Source organism: Scylla paramamosain, chromosome 7 (assembly GCF_035594125.1).
Source record: "Scylla paramamosain isolate STU-SP2022 chromosome 7, ASM3559412v1, whole genome shotgun sequence".
Lineage (NCBI taxonomy): Eukaryota > Metazoa > Arthropoda > Malacostraca > Decapoda > Portunidae > Scylla > Scylla paramamosain.
Genome location: NC_087157.1, coordinates 8,776,732 through 8,798,661, shown reverse-complemented (window position 1 = coordinate 8,798,661; position 21,930 = coordinate 8,776,732). Strand labels below are relative to the sequence as shown.

The following is a 21,930-nucleotide window of genomic DNA, read 5'->3' as shown; positions in this document are numbered from 1 at the left end:
AGAATTTTATTGTTTTTTGTAGGTTTTTATTTATTTTCTTGTTTATTTTTCTTATTTATATGTAATTTAGTTTAAATAAGCAATTAAAAATTAATCTAGAGTGGAACAAAAGGGTTTATTTATTTATTTATTTATTTTTATTTTAATTAATCAATTTATCAATTTATTTATTTTATTTATTTATTTATTTATTTTTCTTCTCTCTCCATGTTGGAGGGGCACCAGCCATAAAAAAAGAAAAAAAAAAAAGGCCCACTGAGGTGCTGGTCCCTGAACAGTCAAAACGTGGTTGTGAAAAATCAAGGATAAGTGTCTTGAAACCTCCCTCTTGAAGGAGTTCAAGTCATAAGTAGGAAGAAATACAGAAGCAGGAAAGGAATCCCAGAGTTTACAAGAGAAAGGGATGAATGATTGAGAATACTGGTTAACTCTTGCATTAGAGAGATGGACAGAATAGGGATGAGAGAAAGAAGAAAGTCTAGTGCAGGAAGGCTGTTGGAGGAGGGAAACCATACATTTAGCAAGATCAGGAGAGCAGTTAGCATGAAAATAGTGGTAGAAGATAGCAAGAGATGCAACATTTTGGTGATGAGAAAGAAGCTGAAGACAGTCAGTTAGAGGAGAGGAGTTGATAAAATGAAAAACTTTTGATTCCACTCTGTCTAAAAGAGCGGTATGAGTGGAACATCCCCATACATGTGAAGCATACTCCATACATGGACAGATAAGGTTGCTGTACAGAGTTAGCAGCTGCAGGGGGTGAGAAAAACTGGTGGAGATGACTCAGAACACCTCACTTCATAAAAGCTGTTGTAGCAAGAGATAAGATGTGAAGTTTCCAGTTTAGGTTATAAGTAAAGGACTGACTGAGGATGTTCACTGTAGAAGAGAGGGACAATTAAGTGTCATTGAAGAAGAGGGGATAGTTATATAGAAAGTTGTGTTGAGTTGATAGATGGAGGAATTGAGTTTTTGAGGCATTGAACAGTATTAAGTTTACTCTGCCCCAATCAGAAATTTTAGAGAGATCAGAAGTCAGGTGTTCTGTGGCGAGAACTGTTTACTTCCTGAAGGGTTGGATGTCTATGAAAAGACATGGAAAAGTGCAGGGTAGACTCGTCTCCATAGGAGTGGATAGGACAAGGTGTTTGGTTTAGATCATTGATGAATAATAGGAAGGGAGTGGGTGACAGGACAGAACCATGAGAAACACCTCTGTTAATAGATTTAGAAGAAGAATAGTGACCACCTACCACAGCAGCAATAGAACGGTCAGAAAGGAAACTTGAGATGAAGTTACAGAGAGAAGGATAGAAGCTGTTGGAGAGTAACTTGGAAATCAAAGCTTTGTGCCAGATTCTATTAAAGGCTTTTGATATGTCTAAGCCAACAGCAAAAGTTCCACCAGAATCCCTAAAAGAAGATGACCAAGACTCAATAAGGAAAGCCAGATCACCAGTAGAGTGGCCTTAGCAGAACCCATACTGGTTATCAGATGGAAGGTTGTGAAGTGATAAATATTAAAGAATCTTCCTGTTGAGAATAGATTCAAAACTTTAGAAAGGCAGGAAATTAAAGCAATAGGACAATAGTTTGAGGGATTAGATTGGTCACCATATTTAGGAACAGACTGAATGTAGCCAAACTTCCAGCAAGAAGGAAAGGTAGATGTAAACAGAGTTGAAAGAATTTGACTAAGCAGAGTGCAAGCACAGAGCCACAGTTTCAGAGAACAGTAGGAGAATCCATAAGCCTTCCAAGGGTTGAGGCTGGCGAGGGCATGAAAACCATCACTGCAAAGGATCTTAGTGGGTAGCATGAAGTACTCAGAGGGTGAAGGAGTGGGGAACAAGCCTAGAATCATCCAAGATAGAGTTGTTAGCAAAGGTTTGAGCAAATGATTCAGCTTTAGAAATAGATGAGATGGCAGTGGTGCCATCAGGTTAAAAATAAAGGAGGGAAAGATGAAGAAGCAAAGTTATTGAAGATGTTCTTGGCTAGGTACCAGAAGTCACAAGGAGAGTTAGATCTTGAAAGATCTTGACATTTTCTATTAATGAAGAACAGACACTTGTTTAGGTCATGCTGATACAGGTTGGTCTGGCTGGACAAAGCCTGTGTTAACTTGTACTGGAAATGAACAAGTCAGGCTTGACTACTTTTACATTTTTTTATGTATATGTACATATATGGACTTCATTTACTAATATGATATGGTACTAAATTTTGATATTTAATTAATCTATTTTTTATTTATTTATTTATTTATTTTATTTTATTTATTTATTTATTTATTTATTTTATTTATTTTATTTTTTTATTTATTTATTTTTTTTTGGGGGGGCGGGTGGTTAATGCCAACCCCGGAGAGATAATTTCAGTACAGACGAACATTTCATATAAATAAAATCATGACATTATGCTGGTAATTAAGAAATGGTGTAACACTTCCTGTAAATGCATATCTTACAGTTAGTAGCTTGTGTTAAAATCCAAGATTAGATCACAAGTTGAAGTACTTGTTCCTGATTTATTTATTTATTTATTTTTATTGGAAAGGACATTTCTACAGCCATTATTTTCAGTGGCATATTGATTTACTTTCTACTAATTTAGAAAAGTGAAACCTCAAAGTGTACATGTAGACAGGATTTGAATGGGGGGGGGAAAAATTAATCTTGTTCCCTCACCAACAGAGAGCTCAGATGAAGATGAGGATGAGGCTTCCTGGCAGGGAGAGTCAGCCTTTGTGCCCTCATCCACTGGGGAGCTGCTGATGACTGCTGTGTTGGTGATTCCAGCACTTCTGGTTTTGGTGTATGCCATGGTTGCCTTCTATCATTGTGTCTGCTCCCGGAACTATGCTGAGTGGCGGGCCTCCTGGTGGGGACAGGAAGGCCACCGGGATGAGTCATCACAGGTAACTTGACTTGAAGATGCAAGAGTCAAAGTGTAGTGTATGAGGGTAGTTTTAAGCATCTTATGTGATTAAGATTTAAGTGACACAGTAGAGGAGTGTCTGAGAATTCTTCCATTCCTTAACAGCCTTGAAAATTTGCTATGATTAATGTTAAAAATCTACTCCCACTGCAGTCAGTTGTGGTTGTGCCCTGGATAGTTATAATTCTGATTCAGTTTTTCAGTTATTCAATTTTAGATGAAATTTAAAACAAAAGTTTTGTCTTTAATTTTTCTTTTATGTATAAGGCTTTGTCCACCCATTCAAGTGCTGTTTGTCAAGCAAACATCATACCATTCAACAACTTTGTCCCACCAGACATTGTCCAAAGTATGAACAGCCAAACATAGGCAGTTACTGTTAGCCTATGGTGCTTCACTTCTGATGTGTCTTTAATGCTCATTCCCTCTTCCCACTGTTATCTGGTAACAATGTTAACCTGACAGACATTGCTGAACATTTGGATGCACACTAAATATTCATAGAAACCAAAGCTGTGTTCTTAGCTCACACTTCCATTTCAGATCATTGGTGATGCCTTGCCATTGGTGCTAGCTGGCCACCCATATGATGTGGAATGCATGTGTACAGATGGGCAGGTATTGGTGTCATCCTGTCTGGCAGGTGTCATCCGGGTGTGGGACCCCAGCACAGGGGAATGTCTTGCCAGTATCAACCGACACAGGTCAGTCACTCAACTAGGGTTTATGAGTTTCTGCCCAATAATTTCTTTGAGTATATAAACAAATCTGATTGACCATGTCAAAAGCAAAGAAATATCACCAGTATTTATTGTTTTCTTTTAAGTCAACCTAAGCCTGGGCAACGTGAGAGTTCTCCAGATGAGGGAGAGGAGGTTCATTCTGATTATGAGTCTGGCTCACCTCGCTCACAACCAGGTGATTGCAGCTACATGCAGAGAGCCAGTGTTGACAATGAAAGGAGGTACTGTGTTTGTATTTTCTCATTCAGTTGTATTTTCCCTTTCACATCTAATTTTCAAGCAACCTCTTCCCAAACTAAATTTTTTTTTTTTTTTTTTTTTTTTTTTTTTTTTTTTTTTTTTAGGTGAACTTTATTTTGATTTTATTTCCATTATTTTATAAAGTTTAACATGTGTGTTTTTTTCCATTAATATCACCTATATCCTTTTCATTAAGAAATGTCCATAGTATTTAATTACAGTGTGGATATGCAGTTAATATAAAGTCTAAGGTATGTTGATATATAGAATAATTGTTTGCCATGAAATACCATGTACTGCATTATGATATGTACTTTCCTTAGTAGTGCCAGCTTGTGCAGCTGTGGGCCACTGGGAGAGGAAGATGATAGTGATCAAGAAGCTTCAGACATGCAGGAAATGACTAAATGTCAGTCCAGTGGTCTCTTCCATGCCTTCCCTGATCTCACTCCAGCCATTGACCTTCACTTTCATCAAAGTAGTCCAGTAACTGAATCTCCTGGCAGCAGTCCCTTCAGCCACTTTGAGAAGTTCTACCAAGAGCACCGCAAGCTGTTGCGTGAAGAGGAAGAACACAGGCAAAGGCGAGCTAGGAAGACTTCAGACTGTGGAGAGCAGCCAGGGCGTTGCCTTTTGCCCTCCTCAACTGAGCACTTAGGGGCTTGCAGAGATAGCAGGAACTTAAGTTCGGGCAGCATCTCTTCACAAGCTCTCCTTGGACATGTGTCTCTAGAGTGGGAGGAGGTGCCTCCAATCTGGTGCCTGGAGTGCCAGAATGCATTGGTGTTGGTTGGCTGTGGCTCAGGCAGGGTGGAAGTCTGGGATATGTACAGCTGCTTGCTCAAGGTTTGTCTTCCCTCCTGATAAAACAGTGTTGATCTCATGAAATTTAACAACATAAATGCATGACTAGAGGTATTTCTTTTTAGTATGTTGTCTTAAGTACATATCTATTTTGCCACAGTGTGTATATGAAGATAGGGCCAGGGCTGGTGGTGTCACCTCCATGCGGATGTCTGGGAACCGTGTGATGGTAGCACGGCTCTCTGGTGTTGTGGACATGCTTCTCCTTGAGGCTACAACTACTGTCATACCATCAGGCACTCCCACTGCAGCTCCCACTGCATCACCACTGCACCATCAACATTTTGATAATGTTTCGCACCAGTTCCGGCACTCTCAGCGGCCAGGTAACCATGCCTCATTGTCTGGCAGTTTATCTCTGTCCATCCTCATGTATGGGTTGAACAGTAATGGGGTAACTAAGGCCATAGTGAACTATCCCAAATATTTTGGTATCACATCAGGGAAAAGGTCCTAAAATCCTGATTTTCATGTGTATGTACTAAGTAAACAACTCCCATACTTATTGAGGGTATTTCTAATAAAAGCACAATTTTCACCTTATGACTTGAGACTAATAACCATACAACAGTACTAAAGGAATTTCAAGATTCATTTATCTCAAATTTGTCTAGTATAAATGCTCAAATATAACATGATTTGGAAGGAAGATATGGAAGCAAATTTAGTTGTTGCTAACAGTGTGAATTGGATGTGTTGTGTCTATTGCTCTTTTATATATACCTTTTTTTTTTTCCCACATTGTTATTATTACTTGCAGGTTATGATAGGGGATTATATATGAATATTATCTTCTTTGTGATCAGTTCTCATCTTGCAGCAGATCACTTACTGTGAATATGCAGATTATATTTTCCTGGAATGAAGCTGGGACATCCATCTCTTTCAGTTATACTTTCCCTATTTCAAATAAACACTCATTCTATACTTAATTATTTTACATAACAAGATGGTGAATTGCATTTTCATTACAGGTGCTTGGCATGCCAGGACTAAGGAATTAAATTAATGAATATCATGAGAAAGCAGTTAAACAAATTCTTCATTTTTCCATTTTTAATAAGATCACTTTGAGATGACTTACAAGTATATGTCTTTAATGACTTTAGCCTCTGCATCATCTCTTGTTACTCATCTATTCAGTTCACATCTCACTTTTACTTATTTGTATTCTACTGTATCCAAATAAGTCACTTAAACTAGAAGTACTCTTTTACATACAAAAAATCAGCCAGGTATAGTTTGTTTGTGCCATATATATGGGACCATGTTACCTAATGTTTTTACTTCTCATCCAGGCCACAGTCGTGGTGGCAGTGGTAGCGGCTGGACCTTTAGTTATGATGAGCCGCTGCGGCTTGTGAGGTATGCAGGCATGCGAGCACACCAGCAACCCATCACTGTTATGACGTGTGACCACACTCGTCTCATCACTGGAGCCCATGACCACACCCTCAAGGTATGTGTGTCTGTGTGTTTGAAAAAAGGGAATTTTGTCAATAAAAAGTTCTTTATATAGATAAAGGCCATCTGAAACATGGTGAATATTATGGCTGTGGAAGTATTTTTCAGTAAAAAGACGAAAGAAGTCATGTGATGAAGTTTGAAAAAAAAAAAAAGGCAAGAGAGAGAGAGCACTTTACTGAAAAGTTTAAAATAATATCTATGTAACATCATGATAATCTGAGCATAACCTTAATTCTTGTTATAAATAATTCAACATATGTACTTATATACCATGGTTTTTCTTGAATTATTCATTCTACATTGGTATCCTCCAGGTGTTCAGTATGGTTGATGGCAGTGCACTGTTCACCTTGCATGGCCATTGTGGCCCCATCACATCTGTCTTTGTGGATGGGGGCAGTCTTGAGGCACTGGGCAGCGAGGTGGAGGTGGCAGTGGACCTTGGTGTGGGAGCCATCATTGGTAGTGGTTCCCAGGATGGCATGTTGTGTGTGTGGGATGTTGTGACTGGGGCTTGTGTGTACAGGTGAGTTGTGGACTTTACTTGCTGACATGATTTGTTTTTGTAATGGTGTACATTAATAAGAATATTTTTTTATTCATTTATACATTATACATCTTATATTTGTTGAACAGTGGATTTGCTTCATAACTTTCCTTGGTCAGTAGATCAAGAATATATTATCAATAGTAATTTCAAAGAACTGAAAGGTGTAGAAGTCAAGAATGCATGATGAGGAAATGAGATACCTGACTTGGTTATGTGGATTGATATGAGAGTGAGAGCATTGAAAACAGATACAGCATGGAAACTCATGAAAATGGAGTGAAGTGTGGAATGATTGAATATGTGATAAGAAATGCTGAAATGGTGGAGTGGAGAGATGGTAAAAAATTAATATGTGATTGAAACTAAGGATATATATATATATATATATATATATATATATATATATATATATATATATATATATATATATATATATATATATATATATATATATATATATATATATATATATATAGACACACACACACACACACACACACACACACACACACACACAGTGGAACCTCGGTTCTCAAACTTAATTTGTTACAGAATGCCATTTGAAATCCAAAATGTTCAGAAACAAAAACTATTTTCCCCTTAGGAATCAATGTAAAATGTATCAGTCTGTTCCTGGACAGTTGTCCACTCTGTCTTAGCTGCTTATGACAGACGCTTCCACTGCCAAAATGGTTGCTGCACAGCATCTCCAGCTCAGAAACTATTTATCCAGAAAGGACATATTGGATGAACTTAGTGACACAGAACTCAGCAAAATTAGACTGTGCAGGTGTTCTCTTTCTCAACTATGTACTGAAGGTACATAACACTTGCTGCTGGAAAAAAAGCTACTGGAAAAATGCAGTTGTGCAGTATTGATGACATTGTGTGTCATTGAGAGAGCCATAGGTGGCCCTGGATTACTCCCATCTGAAAATTGTTTGTTTGCATTGAGGCTCTTCAACAGGATCACATTTGCTTTATCTCTAAGATTGAATTACTGTCTTATCCACTGTGTCTTCCAAATACACAAAAACTAAAGAAATATTTATAGAAACTATAAATTAGTAATAAACGGTAAGTTTTACTTTATCTTTTAGTATTTGAAATCAAGGGACTTTGTTCAAAAACTGAATCATGATACGTCAACCAGGTCCACTGAAATGGGGGGTGGGTCAACCAATGCATTGGCCTGGGGCCCATGGGGTCTTCGGGATGCCCAAAAGTAGAGATGGAGGTCCTCTCATCTCTGCCTTTACCCTCTGGCTGCAGGGGTGAAGGCCCTTAACTCTTCCTGCACTGGCACATTTCAGTTCTCTTGGTGGCCCTGACAGCAACCGAAGCAATTATGAGTCCAAAATTTTGTTTGAAAACCAAAAAGGGAGGTGTTCAGTAACCGAGATTCCACTGTATGTATATACGGGTAAATCTCTATTTGCGCACTTTTTATTAGCATGTTTTCACTTTAACGCTCTCTAATGATACTTAGATTTATTTTTAATTACATTTTTATTTCACTTTAATGCCTTTTGTGCCAACCGCATTTTCAAAAAGCTCGCCAGATTGGCTGGTGGGGTGCTTGGCTGTATGCATGCATGCGTCACAGTATTATAACTGTTCCTGCCATTAGTTCAGTGTTTTCACCTGCCTCTTGGTGGCTATCTCACACGCTGCTGCACAACTATGAGCTATTATGGCACCCAAACGCCTTTTATCTTCACTTGGGACCAGCACCAAAGAGATAAAACATTGTAAGAGTCTTACACTGGAGCAGAAAATGGAAATTCTAGACTGGTATGAAAAGGGACAGAAAACCTCTGTGATCGACTAAGCTGTAGGACTGAAGTAGAGCACTAGTAGTGTGTAACAGAATGCAGACAAAATAAAGGCAAGTGTACAGGATGGGACATCAAAATCAGCCCAGAGATCATCATACACAAGACCAGTGGTGATGGAGAAAATGCTGACAATATGAATTGAACATGAAAACAAGACAAGTGTCCCCATCAGCATGACCATCATTCAAGAGAAGGCGAAGATTCTAATGCACGATATTGGGGCTGAGGAAGAAGTTAAAAACTTTCAAGCAAGTTGTGGGTGGTTTCACAAGTTCAAGAAATGCCAAGGATTCCACAACATTAACATGACGGAAGAATCAGCATCTGCAGACACCGAGGCAGCAAAAACATACCCAGAAACCTTAAAAAAAATCCTGGAGGAAGGAGAATATTCGGCTAAGCAAGTTTTTAATCTTGACAAAACAGATCAGGTGCTGACAAAGAATAACCTGCGCAGCGCACTGGCTAAAATAAAAGATGGTTTGACAGAGTTGGAAGAAAATAACCCGTGTTGATCTCAGTTTGTCAATAGCAAGAAATGTCAAATCCTTGTACCCCAACCATGTACATTAATTCTAACAGCATAATTACTTTCTAATTACCTGATTTCTAGTTACATGGTGTCTTAATGAACTTATATGTCACATAAATAGGGATATATATATATATATATATATATATATATATATATATATATATATATATATATATATATATATATATATATATATATATATATATATTGTTACAACCACAATTTCCAGCCCCTTCACATAGCTGCTGCACCTGGACTAGCTTAAGTCCTCTGTGGCTGAGCAGCCTCAGGTCACAGTAGTACTTAACCCTTTCAGGTCGCAAATAGGTTTTTGGATCATGTCTGTGATACGCAAATCCGGCCGAAAAATCGAGGTTTGTAAAAATGGAAAAGAATCATATTCTCATGCATAATAGAGTTCTACGCATCCACTGTGAAAAATTTAGGTCTCTACTCAGCCTGGAAAGGGATGCAATAATGATGGGAAGTTGTATTTCTGTTGATACGTTGTGTGCTGTTGAGTGTTGCCATCGTAGTGGGTGGTTATTTTCCGCCACAACTTGTGCACCATTTCTCTCTAAATTACGCAGTATTTTCCACCTGATTTGAGCTGCAGTTGCTCGAAATTGCTCCAGAATGTATAAGGGTCCCATACAATCCTCCTCCTTTGTTTCAGTGCGGTTACCATGTAAGGTTTATGTAAACAATATAGCGAGAGGAAGTCATGAGCGAGGATACACATGCCCATATATGGTAATATAAGAAATACGCATTATACTACCAATAAATGAATTATATCTGGGATATCTGCTCTCTAACAACAAGATTTTATCATTACTCATGTTATTTCAGTAAACAAATGCACAAATAGCCGCTAGCGACATCTGAAAATAATAATAATTGTGAAAAAAGGGGCATCTGATACCTTACAGTGTGATTGCCATTGTGACTATATTTTCCTAACCACACAACTAGTGGCGCGTCCCATGAGTCAAGCGAGGATGGGAGAGTGTCAGCTGGCCACAAGCAGCAGCCAGGAGGCGCACAATTTAATTCTGTGGCTCGTCAAATATGGGACCATGATCATGGTCAGGAGGCATTTCCCTCAAAGCCACGATCGTGGTCCGGAGCATTGAAAGGGTTAACAAAACAAGCACACTAACAAGAAACACATCTAAAGACAAGTGCCCAAAAACACACAGGAGGGATATGGAATGTGTAACTGCACTCCCTGGCAGACTACTGTGGAGATTCTTATGATACTTAGGTAGGCTGGGATGTACAGCCAGGAATTACTTACTTATTCCCTTAGAGCAACTGACCCGACTAACTGTATTACCTTTCCAGTCTTTACCAAATAATACTGCTTGTCTTAATACGTCCGTCTCATGTAAGCTCTGGATAGTGACTGACTGAGGGAAAAGTGCGTCAAACACTCTCCCACTTTGCTACAGAGAGGGGTTGGGTGACATACATACATACATACACCCGCTTAGTCACGCACTGCACCTCGTACTGGCTTATATGAATAAAACGCTTACTTTCTGATAATTCTCACGACTAAGCTATAGGGGCTAGATGGATACTGATCACTTTAACTTCAAAGGCAACTCTTCTGCTATTAACTGTGTGAAATTCAATCAATCTTTTAAGAAATAGGATAAATTAATTTGGAAAAGAGAGTCTATGGGCACGGGGATTCTTATGTTAATCTCAGAGCAGCAAGCAGCCACCCTTAATCGTATATCTGGCCTCTGTTCTCTCTCTCTCTCTCTCTCTCTCTCTCTCTCTCTCTCTCTCTCTCTCTCTCTCTCTCTCTCTCTCTCTCTCTCTCTCTCTCTCTCTCTCTCTCTCTCTCTCTCTCTCCCCGTTCATTTTTCGTCTTTCTCTTTATATCACCCAACCTCACTGCACACAACAATATATATATTGTGCATGTGAAGCTTTGTAACAACTAAGGAGAAGGAGATAGATAAAAATCACATCAGGATGTTGAAATATGTGAGACATGAGGTAGGAAGATTTTTTTTTTAGGAGGGACACTGGCCAAGGGCAATGAAAATACAATAAAAAAGCCCCACTGAGGGTTCAAAGCAGTAGACAAAGATTGAAGCATAAGTGTCTTGAAACCTCCCTCTTGAAGGAATTAAAGTCATAGGAAGTGGAAATACAGAAACAGGCAGGGAGTTCCAATGTTTACCAGAGAAAGGGGTGAATGACTGAGAATACTGGTTAACTCTTGCATTAGAGAGGTGGGCAGAATAGGGGTGAGCGAGGCTGCAGGAGGAGGGAAAGTATGCAGTTAGCAAGATCAGAAGAGCAGTTAGCATGAAAATAACAGAAGATAGCTAGATGTGCAACATTGCGGCAATGAGAAAGAGGCTGAAGACAGTCAGTTAGAGGAGAGCTGAGTTGAGATGAAAAGCTTTTGATTCCACCCTGTCTAAAAGAGTGGTATGAGTGGAACCCCCCCGACATGTCAAGCATACTCCATACATAAGAACATAAGAAATAAGGGAAGCTGCAAGAAGCAACTAGGCTTACACATGGCAGTCCCTGTATGAAATATCCCTACCTATTTCCATCTATTATCCCCATCCATAAACCTGTCTAATCTTCTCTTAAAGCTCCCTAATGTTCTAGCACAAACAACATGATTACTGAGTCTGTTCCACTCATCTACCACTATTTGAGAACCAATTTCTTCTTATCTCCTTCCTAAACCTAAATTTTTCAAGTATGAACCCATTATTTCTTGTTCTATCCTGGTTGCTGATCCTAAGAATTTTGCTTACATCCCCCTTGTTATAAACTTTATACCACTTAAAGATGTCTATCAGGTCCCCTCTTAACCTACGTCTCTCTAAAGAATGTAAATTTAACAGCTTCAATCTCACCTCGTAAGGAATACTCCTCATCCCCTGTATCCTTTTAGTCATTCTCTTCTGTACTGATTCTAATAGACCTATATCTCTCCTGTAATGTGGGGACCAGAACTGCACAACGTAGTCTAGATGAGGTCTGACCAGTGCCAAGTATAACTTTAATATTACTTTAGGCCTTCTAATTTTAACACTCATAAAAATTAATCCTAGTACCCTATTTGCCCTGTTTCTGGCCTCTATGCATTGTTTTCCTAGATGGAGTTCATAGCTAACTATAACTCCTAAATTTTTTTCATACCCTGTACCTACCAGAGTTTCATTGGTTAATGTGTACCTACTGTGTGAGTTTCCTCTATCTACACTAAGTACTTTGCATTTGTTGATATTAAATTGCATTTGCCATCTGTCCGTCCATTCATTCATCCTATCTAAATCTGCCTGCAAGGCGATGGACAGATAAGGCCCTTGTACAAAATTAGCAGCTAGGGGTGGTGAGAAAAACTGGCAGACACATCTCAGAATACCTAACTTCATAGAAGTTGTTTTAGCTAGAGATGAGATGTAAAGTTCCTAGTTTAGATTATAAGTAAAGGACAGACGGAAGATGTTCAGTGTAGAAGAGGAGGACAGTTGAGTGTCGTTGAAGAAGAGGGGATAGTTGTCTGGAAAGTTGTGTTGAGTTGATAGATGGAGGAATTGAGTTTTTGAGGCATTGAACAATACCAAGTTTGCTCTGCCCCAATCAGAAGTTTTAGAGAGATCAGAAGTCAGGCATTCTGTGGCTTTCCTGCATGAACAGTTTACTTCCTGAAGGGTTGGACATCTATGAAAAGATATGGAAAAGTGCAGGCTGGTATCATTGGCAAAGGAGTGGATAGGACAAGAAGTTTGGTTTAGAAGATCATTGATGAATAATTGGAAGAGGGTGAGTGACAGGACAGAACCCTGAGGAACACCACTGTTAATAGATTTAGGAGAACAGTGACCGTCTACTACAGTAGCAATAGAATGGTCAGAAAGGAAACTTGAGATGAAGTTACAGAGAGAAGGATATAAGCCATAGGAGGATAGCTTGGAAATCAAAGCTTTGTGCCAGATTCTATCAAAAGCTTTTGATATGTCAAAGGCAACAGCAAAAGTTTCACCGAAATCTCTAAAAGAAGATGACCAAGACTCAGTAAGGAAACCCAGAAGATCATCAGTAGAGCAACCTTCATGGAACCTGTACTGGAAATCAGATAGAAGGTTGTGAAGTGATAGATGTTTAAGAATCTTCCTGTTGAGGATAGATTAAAAACTTTAGATAGGCAGGAAATTAAAGCAATAGAATGGTAGTTTGAGGGATTAGAACAGTCACCCTTTTTAGGAACAGGCAGAATGTAGGCAAACTTCCAGCAAGGTAGATGTTGACAGACAGAGTTGAAAGAATTTGACTAGGCAAGGTGCAAGCATGGAGGCACAGTTTCGGAGAACAATGTGAAGGACCCCATCAGGTCCATAAGCCTTCTGAGGGTTTAGGCCAGCGAGGACATGGAAAACATTTTTGCTACGAATTTTAATAGGTAGTATGAAGTAGTCAGAGGATGGAGGAGAGTGAGGAACAAGCCCTGAATCGTCCAAGGCAGAGTTTTTAGCAAAGGTTTGAGTGAAGGGTTCAGCTTTAGTGATAGATGTGATAACAGTGGTGCCATCAGATTAAAATAAAAGAGGGGAAGAAGTAGAAGTAAAGTTATTGGAGATGTTTTTAGCTAGATGCCAGAAGTCATGAGGGGAGTTAGATCTTGAAAGATTTTGACACTTTCTATTAATGAAGGAGTTTTGGCTAGTTGGAGAACAGACTTGGCATGATTCTGGGCAGAAATATAAAGGACATGAGATTCTGGTGATGGAAGGCTTAAGTTCCTTTTGTGGGCCACTTCTCTACCATGTATAGCATGAGAACAGGCTGTGTTGAACCAAGGTTTGGAAGGTTTAAGTTGAGAAAAAGAATGAGGAATGTATGCCTCCATGCATTCGGCACACAGAGATGGGTCTCTGACATGGAAGCAGTAGTCATTCTAAGGAAATAAAGCAAAATACCTCCTTAGGTCCCCCACAACTAGCAGAGGCAAAATGCCAGAGGCACCTCCGCTTAGGGGGATCCTGAGGAGGGATTGGAGCGATAGGACAAGATACAGATATGAGATCATGATTGGAGGAGCTCAATGGAGAAGAGAGGATAATAACATAAGCAGAAGGATTAGAGGTTAGGAAAAGGTCAAGAATGTTGGGCTTATCTCAAAGATGGTCCGGAATATGAGTAGGGTGTTGCACCAAGGTAATGGAGAATGGCAAAGTTGAAGGCCTGACCATCCTGGTGAAGGTTCTCCATGATGGTCAGTGAAGGGAAAGGAAAGCCAAAGCTGGTGGTGAACATTGAAGTCTCCAATAATGTAGATCTCCATAAAAGGGAAGAGAGTCAGAATGTGCTCCACTTTGGAAGTTAAGTAGTCAAAGAATTTTTTATAGGGGTGTTAGGTGAGAGGTATACAGCACAGATAAATTTAGCTTTAGAGTGACTCTGTAGTCTTAGCCAGATGGTGGGCACGAGCAGTTTAAGTCATTGCACACATAAACTTCCAGCTTTGGATTGAAAATGAGGATAGAGAAAGTAAGAGGGAAAAGAAAGGGGGCTACCGTCAGTTGCCTCAAATACCCGTGTTTCAGTGAGGAATAGAAGATGAGGTTTAGTAGAGGAAAGCTGGTGTTCTACAGATTGAAAATTAGACCACGAATGTTGCAGAAGTTAATGAAGAAAAAGTTGAGGGGGGGTGTCAAGACACTTAGGGTTGATACCAGAAGAGCAGCCCAGCCTGGGGACATTTGTGGTCCCCTCCCCAGATGGGGACTCCGAGGCTGGTGTAGGAGTTGCCATGATAATTTTGAATTTTGAGTGAAGGGTATGTGTGTAATTAGATGCTTGTAGTTTTGTGTGAAGGAAAAGAGTTGTCTTTAGAGGACAGGCTGTGACTGCCCCTTTGTGTTGTTAGACACAATGGGGAAACAGTGGGGTCACATCTGGGTTTAATGATACAGTGCTTCAGACCTCACTGGGAGTAATTATTGTTTTGGCAGGTGCCTACTCCCTCCTCCTAACAATCAGGTAACAAGATGTGAATGGTAGATGTGGTGAATGTGTGAAAGAGATATAGACTGAGATGGTATGAGCATACCAAAAGGAGAGAGGAGGCCTGTATACTGAGAAGAGTGTAAGAGTTGGAGATAATTGGAAAGCAACTAATGGGAAAACTGAAGCAGAATGGTGTATGGATGAGGATGTGGAAAGGATGAACATCAGGAAAAATAATGTCTGACCACAGAAAATGGGAGAGACTTCTAAATCTTTTAGTCCTTTAAAGGAAAATAAGAACATAACAAAATGGTGGCAATGAAATCCATTTACCATGCCCATCAGTTTTATTTCTAGCATCACAATAAAGGGTTGGGTTTAAGTATTTTGCTTGTTTTGCAGTGTTCAGGCACACCATGGGGCCATCACCACCCTAACCTGCACCACCAGTTACATTCTCTCCCTAGGAGAGGATGACAAACTGTGTGTGTGGGAACGCTTCCAAGGTCACCTTCTGAACACCCTCCAGATGGTAAGTTTGTGAAGTCATGCCTGGGATTATTGTGATGTTACATATTTGATATTGCTTGTTTATCCGTGATGTGTATTAATGTACGTTCTTAGATGTATTAATACTTATGATGTATTGATGCTTATATAATCATAACTGATTGGTTACAGACACAGATGTACTGCACCAGTATGGTCATGCTCACCAACAAGCTTCTCATCACCAGCAGACAGGTATGTTGATATAAGAGAAAATTCAAATGATTGGAAAGTAATTTAGTAAGTATTAATTGTTTCATGTGTATTTAGTTAAGATGTTTGCTTATTTGCTTTGTAAGTAGAGGAATATTGTTTGTCTAAGGGAAGTGGTTAATTTTCAGATCTGTCCCACACTGCCTTGTACCATCTCGCATTTTTACCTGCTGATGATGAAACTGAAATCTTTGGGGTGTAGTCTGGCTTAATTTATGAAAGCATAGCATATAAAAAAAATCTGTATACAGATATTACTTGTATTGAATTTTTTATTTATTTAATTAATTAATTTATTTATTTATTTATTATTTATTTATTCATTTATTTTCTAACAGCTAAGTGTGTGTAATTCACCATGGTCTTAATCACTTGTGATTCTTCCAGTTGTTACCTTCCCATTCTTCAAGAAATAGTAAATAGTAAAGCTGAGACCTAACACAAACCACATACTCTATCCCCTTGCTGAACAGTAACTGTTCACCTTCTGTGAAGAAATCTTAGTGACCTGAGAGGGATTGGGACCCACTGTATGTATGTCAAGTGGCTAGCAAGGATGCTTTCCACAGAGCTGTAGAGTAGTGTCTGTGTTATATTGCTTCACTTACTGTATGGCACAGATTAATGTTCATCTGGTGGTTTTCCACAGGGTTCCCTAACAGTATGGGACATCACCTCGGGTACACCAGTGCGTGTCGTCCGTTTGGGTGACCGTGACGAAAGTGTCTTCATCCGCCACTTGATGCCTGTGGCAGACACCATTGTTTGTGACTATGGGAACCAACTGCGTGTTGTGAGGCTTCCAGTGGCTGAGAAATATGACTGAGGAAGCCAAGGACACAAAGCTCTTAGTGAGGTGGGCAGGGCAATCCACAAGCTGCCATTGACTCTTTCACTTAACTGCTAGTATAGTATTTATTATTTGTGTATTTGTATTTACAGATGAGTTATAACAACTTTTGAAGCAATGAACCATGCCCAGCATTCAGTATTCTACATTCTTAGGAGTTCAAGTGTCTGCATCAGGAGTGTAGGACCACTGCCACAAGTTTTCATGCCATATAATGTTAAAATAATAGAAGTGGTTTACCACAATGATGCTTCATTGATGCTAAGATCATTTTGATTGATATTATTGCAACATATTTAAGCTATAAAATTGGACTAACAGATTTACATGGTAGGATTCAGTGTTTTCACAGCATGCATGAACCACTACTATTGTAGAGATGTCAGTAGTCTAAGGGCTGGGAGTCTTGGAGCACACTGGTAGCATGTGGTTTGGAATAATTGTCTAAATATAAAATTTTACATTTTATGTACAAGACAAGTGTGAGATGTAACAGTTTCACCTAATTAAATTTACTTTATTTCTGTAGAGTGTGGTTTTTAAGATAGACATTGAATAGATCAATTATTTTTAATATTATATATAATACTCTGCTGTCATTAAATTATTCTGCTTGAAGAGAAAACATGTGATAAGCAGAGTGATTTATATGGCAAAGCTTTTCCGTAAGCAGTACAGAGAAGGAACAGCAAGAACCAGTTTTTCTTAATGAGGGAAGCTGCAAATGGTGCTGTCATGAAACAGAAACTTATCACTTCATAAGCCTTACAGCATTATATAAGCTTAAATTCCAAAATATGATTCTCTTAAAAGTGTAAGTTTCTTAATCCTATATCAGATTTTACAAACATGCATATGGCAAGCAATGTAATGGAAAATACAGCTTGTAGAGATACTCAAGTATATTACAACAATTAGACATGAAACCAATTTTTTTAAAGGGATTCATTCTTCTTGTACCTGAAGATTTTGAGAGCATGTTTGACTAAAATCATGCTGCTCATGAGGTTTTACTGACCCAGTAATGCTACTGGGCTCCTAGGTGACTAGTTTTAAAGATTAATGTCAGTAAAGGAAAATTCACATCAAAATAATCATTGAGTGTAGTGTGAAGAATATATTCAGATCTCACTTGTAATGGGCAAGGAGATTATACACAAGATCTCATCCTTCAATGCATCAGTAGGTGATTCCCAAATATTCTTCAGTCTGTTTTGATCAGTAATATGCTGTGCCCTCCAGAATCTCCCTCCAGTTGGGTGGTTAAAGCAGGGAAATCTACAGCTGTCCCAATCAAATTGCAGTCCTTGCATTCCTTTCTTTGTTCCACTTCTTACATTAACTTGAGGCTGTATGTAATCCTTCATATTTAGTCAGAAGCTTTAGAAAGGTACCTGAGCCATGGTGCAGTTTCAAGAAAGGAAAGGTGGAAAAATACAGAAGCAAATGATTGGGTGAGAAAGCAGATTGGTTGTTATAAAGTTAATTTGATAAATTCATCTCATTGTGTTTGTGTGTGTGTGTGTGTGTGTGTGTGTGTGTGTGTGTGTGTGTGTGTGTGTGTGTGTGTGTGAGAGAGAGAGAGAGAGAGAGAGAGAGAGAGAGAGAGAGAGATCAGGCAGAAGAGTGTGAAAGCACAGTACACTTTGTAAGTATATGTAAAACAGAGAACTGGTTATACCATTGCAGATTGCTCTTGGATGACAAGCATTATCATGACAAGCTGTCTTTGCAAGCATTCATGAAAGATTCCTTTAATATTATCTTAGCAAGAGTTCAGGTCTAGATATCTTTATTTTGAGATGGGGAAAAAAAGATAGCTGCCTGTCTAGAAGCATCCTTTTCCATCAAGCTGGTATCAGTGGAAGTGTGTAGCATTTTGAAAACATGCTCACCATCACAAATAGCAAATCCAATAAGTACAGCATGAGAAGAAAGTGTGACCTAGTGTATAATTTGTTATCATTTGGTTGTATCTCTTTTGTATGCTAGACCTCCAGGTGATTTGTGTAAAATATTGTGAAAATAACTTCACTGTTGTATAGTGAAAGAAATGTAGATTTACTGAGCACTTTTGGCAAGCAGAGTGCAGCAACATGAACACTTAGCAGGAACTTAAACTAGTCAGGCACACTTTTAATATGCATGAGATCTCTGATCATCTGTTGATGCCTCTGCTGCAAAGTCAGTGAGCCAGGCTCAAAAAATTAATGCTATCTGAGAAGGCAAAAGTAACACCACCATTAAGAACCAAGTAGAAACTGACACACTTACTGCATGAACAGCTTGGTGAAAACAAAAATTACATAGGAATCACAAAGTTGCAGAGCCTTGAAATTTTTATTTAGAGAATTTCACCTGTTACAAAATGTCATAGTGGGAGATAAATCTATTTGCAATGTGTATAACTTGGGGGAAAAAAAAAGTTGAGGTACCACAAAATAGTGTATATATCACATTTTAGGTATTAAAAATGCACTGTAGTTATAGTGAAAAGTGAAAAAGCCATATCAGCATCTTATTTGTACTAAGTCTTGTGTACAGTGGAATTTAGGCAACAGTATAATAATGTGATCTTAACTGGCCATTGCATGAATACTTGTACTATTTTCTTTCAAATATGGAATTGCTCTCTAGTCACACAGACCAGTTACCCAGTGTTAGAGGCCAGTGTTTGTGTCAAGGCCCGTGTGTGGTGAATAGATCATCAGGATGAGAATGTGTGTTCACACCATACTTTTCATCACCACCATCACCACCACCATCAAAATCATCATCATTTCATACCCCAGAAGTTGAGTAGAAGAGAGAATGGGTCCTGAATCAGTTGAAGGATAAAATGCTCTCTGAAATCGATCACACTTATAACACACTGAAAGTCAGACTCTTCAGTGTTGTTAAGCTAGGCAGATATTGCTGTTTTCTTTGTAACTTATCTGTATACCAAGCAGAGTTATAGATGATGGAATTTGTACAGCCTTCATTTTGAGGAGTATTTTAGAAAACAGGAGAGCACTTTTCCAGATGAAGACTAGCTGAGAAATGTGTCATTCGTCTGAATGAAAACAGCATCACGAGAAGATTATCAGTTGTATTAAGTGGCAATGATATGAGGGAGTTTGGAAATCAGTAACCTTTTGTCCATGAATATCACTTGAGCTGGTAATTTTGTCATCCATCCTGTTTCTTATATATATATATATATATATATATATATATATATATATATATATATATATATATATATATATATATATATATATATATATATATATATATATATATATATATATATATATTTTTTTTTTATTTTATTATTATTATTTTTTTTTTTTTTTTTGTGTGTGTGTGTGTGTGTGTGTGTGTGTGTGTGTGTGTGTGTGTGTGTGTGTGTGTGTGCATGTGTGTGTAAGAGTGTGAAGAGATATATTTAGTCTGCTACAATATGAGGCAAAAAAAAAGTCAAAAGAGAATGTATCAGATAAGAAGGACAGGAATTTTCACCTTCAGATTAAGAACTAATAGGATAAGTATGTGTGCAGGTTTAGAGTCTTTCATGCCAAATGCTACATGATCACTTGCTTAGCTCTCTACAACCCACCATTCATATCTTTGTCAAGGCATCACACAACTATAAAGTTCATTATTTTAATATATGTAAAAAGAAAATTATTTTGAGTAACAAATATAGCAGTAAGTGAAGATTGGGTGTTCTGTGGTTTGGCCTGTCTTTACAGTGTTGCATTTCATATATATATATATATATATATATATATATATATATATATATATATATATATATATATATATATATATATATATATATATATATATCATATAAAAACCAAGAGATGCCTTAATCTTTCTTTAATATTCTCACTGCTGATCCTTTTAGCCTTTAGGTAGTGAGTAGGGAAGCCAACTATGTCCTGCCCTGTGCTGTGAGCCATATGCTACTTGTTGGCAGCCTGTGATCACTACTGGACTGACCAAACTCTGTGACAGATGCACATTTCACCTCTACTCTACTATAGAGACCTATATTTTGTATTACTATTTCTTGAGGCTCCAGAGTGTATGAAACCTGTATCCCTTTAAGAGATGAAGTGAGAACAGTTTTAAACAGCAATGCAAGATTATTCAGAATGTTCACACTGATGGCTGTGAAAGCTTCTGTACAAGTTGCCAATATTTTTTTGTAAGTGAAAATGTTTGCTGTAATGTGCTTCATATTGTTCAATGTCAAATATTTCCTCTATTTTGAAGTACGATTTTGTGAGAGGAAGTCATCTCAAGCTGAAGTTTGTAAATAGTCAGGAAATTAGATTGTAGTAAAGATTTTGTATGAAATTTGGCATTTATCTTACCTTTCCTTAAAAATAATATCCTTCTCTTTTCATTCCAAAGAGAAGTAGCACACCTTCATTGTATGTGTTTTACCAAACCAGCCTTCAACAACAGGCTTACCAGCCACAACTGATTTCATGACCAGACACAGATTTAATGACCTGATGCAAGCCCTACTTTTATCTTCAGTTGGAAAAAAACATGATTGCTTTTGTTTTATTACAGAGACCTCAAGACACTTATCCTCCAATTCTGTGTGAAACTTTTGAGTTTTCTTTTGGGACTGCCACCTCAGAACTTGTTACAGTGGTTTCAACGGTGATGGGTACTGATTTTTATTTAAATGTAAAAATACACCTTAACGAGTGGATGAACCAATGAGGATCCAAGTCAAGCGATTCATGCTCCTGAAATAAAACTGTTGTCAATCAACTTGATTGATTTACACTCAAGGAGCAATCAGAGTTACACTTCTGCTCCCTTTCAAGACAGTTGCACTCCAGCCAGCATCCCAAGCAATGTACAACTCTTCCTTACTCAGCTTACTATTACTCAAGGTGGACATTCCATCCAAACTCCAGCTAAATACTCTGTCTAGTCTCAGGCCTGTGCAATAACAGGTACTTAGCTTCCCATGTGTCTGCCTAGACAAATGTAATATTCTATAACCTGGCATTGGCCTTTGTATGCTAATTCACCACATGTGATCCTTCAAACCAGATCCTCATTGGTGTTCTAGTTCTGTTTTATCCTATGTGTTGTTAACACCATACTGTGTGTGTTCCTTGAGTACACCACAG

General features: G+C 38.4%; 1 protein-coding gene across 3 annotated transcripts in view; it reads left to right on the top strand.

Annotated features, from left to right (window-relative positions):
• The window catches only part of LOC135102006 (sterol regulatory element-binding protein cleavage-activating protein-like), a 42,733-nt gene extending 22,749 nt beyond the window's left edge, over nucleotides 1-19,984 (top strand). For 2 of the 3 annotated variants that reach the window (XM_064006595.1, XM_064006597.1), the window contains 10 exons: nucleotides 2,697-2,920; nucleotides 3,484-3,644; nucleotides 3,767-3,904; nucleotides 4,247-4,769; nucleotides 4,888-5,113; nucleotides 6,086-6,246; nucleotides 6,569-6,780; nucleotides 15,574-15,703; nucleotides 15,853-15,915; nucleotides 16,583-19,984. In XM_064006595.1, the coding sequence (XP_063862665.1) occupies nucleotides 2,697-2,920; nucleotides 3,484-3,644; nucleotides 3,767-3,904; nucleotides 4,247-4,769; nucleotides 4,888-5,113; nucleotides 6,086-6,246; nucleotides 6,569-6,780; nucleotides 15,574-15,703; nucleotides 15,853-15,915; nucleotides 16,583-16,759 (2,015 nt within the window). In that variant the 3' untranslated portion in view covers nucleotides 16,760-19,984. The remainder of the gene's footprint in view (nucleotides 1-2,696; nucleotides 2,921-3,483; nucleotides 3,645-3,766; nucleotides 3,905-4,246; nucleotides 4,770-4,887; nucleotides 5,114-6,085; nucleotides 6,247-6,568; nucleotides 6,781-15,573; nucleotides 15,704-15,852; nucleotides 15,916-16,582) is intronic. The other variant, XM_064006596.1, reaches the window with a different exon arrangement.
• Nucleotides 19,985-21,930: the final 1,946 nt, after the last annotated feature.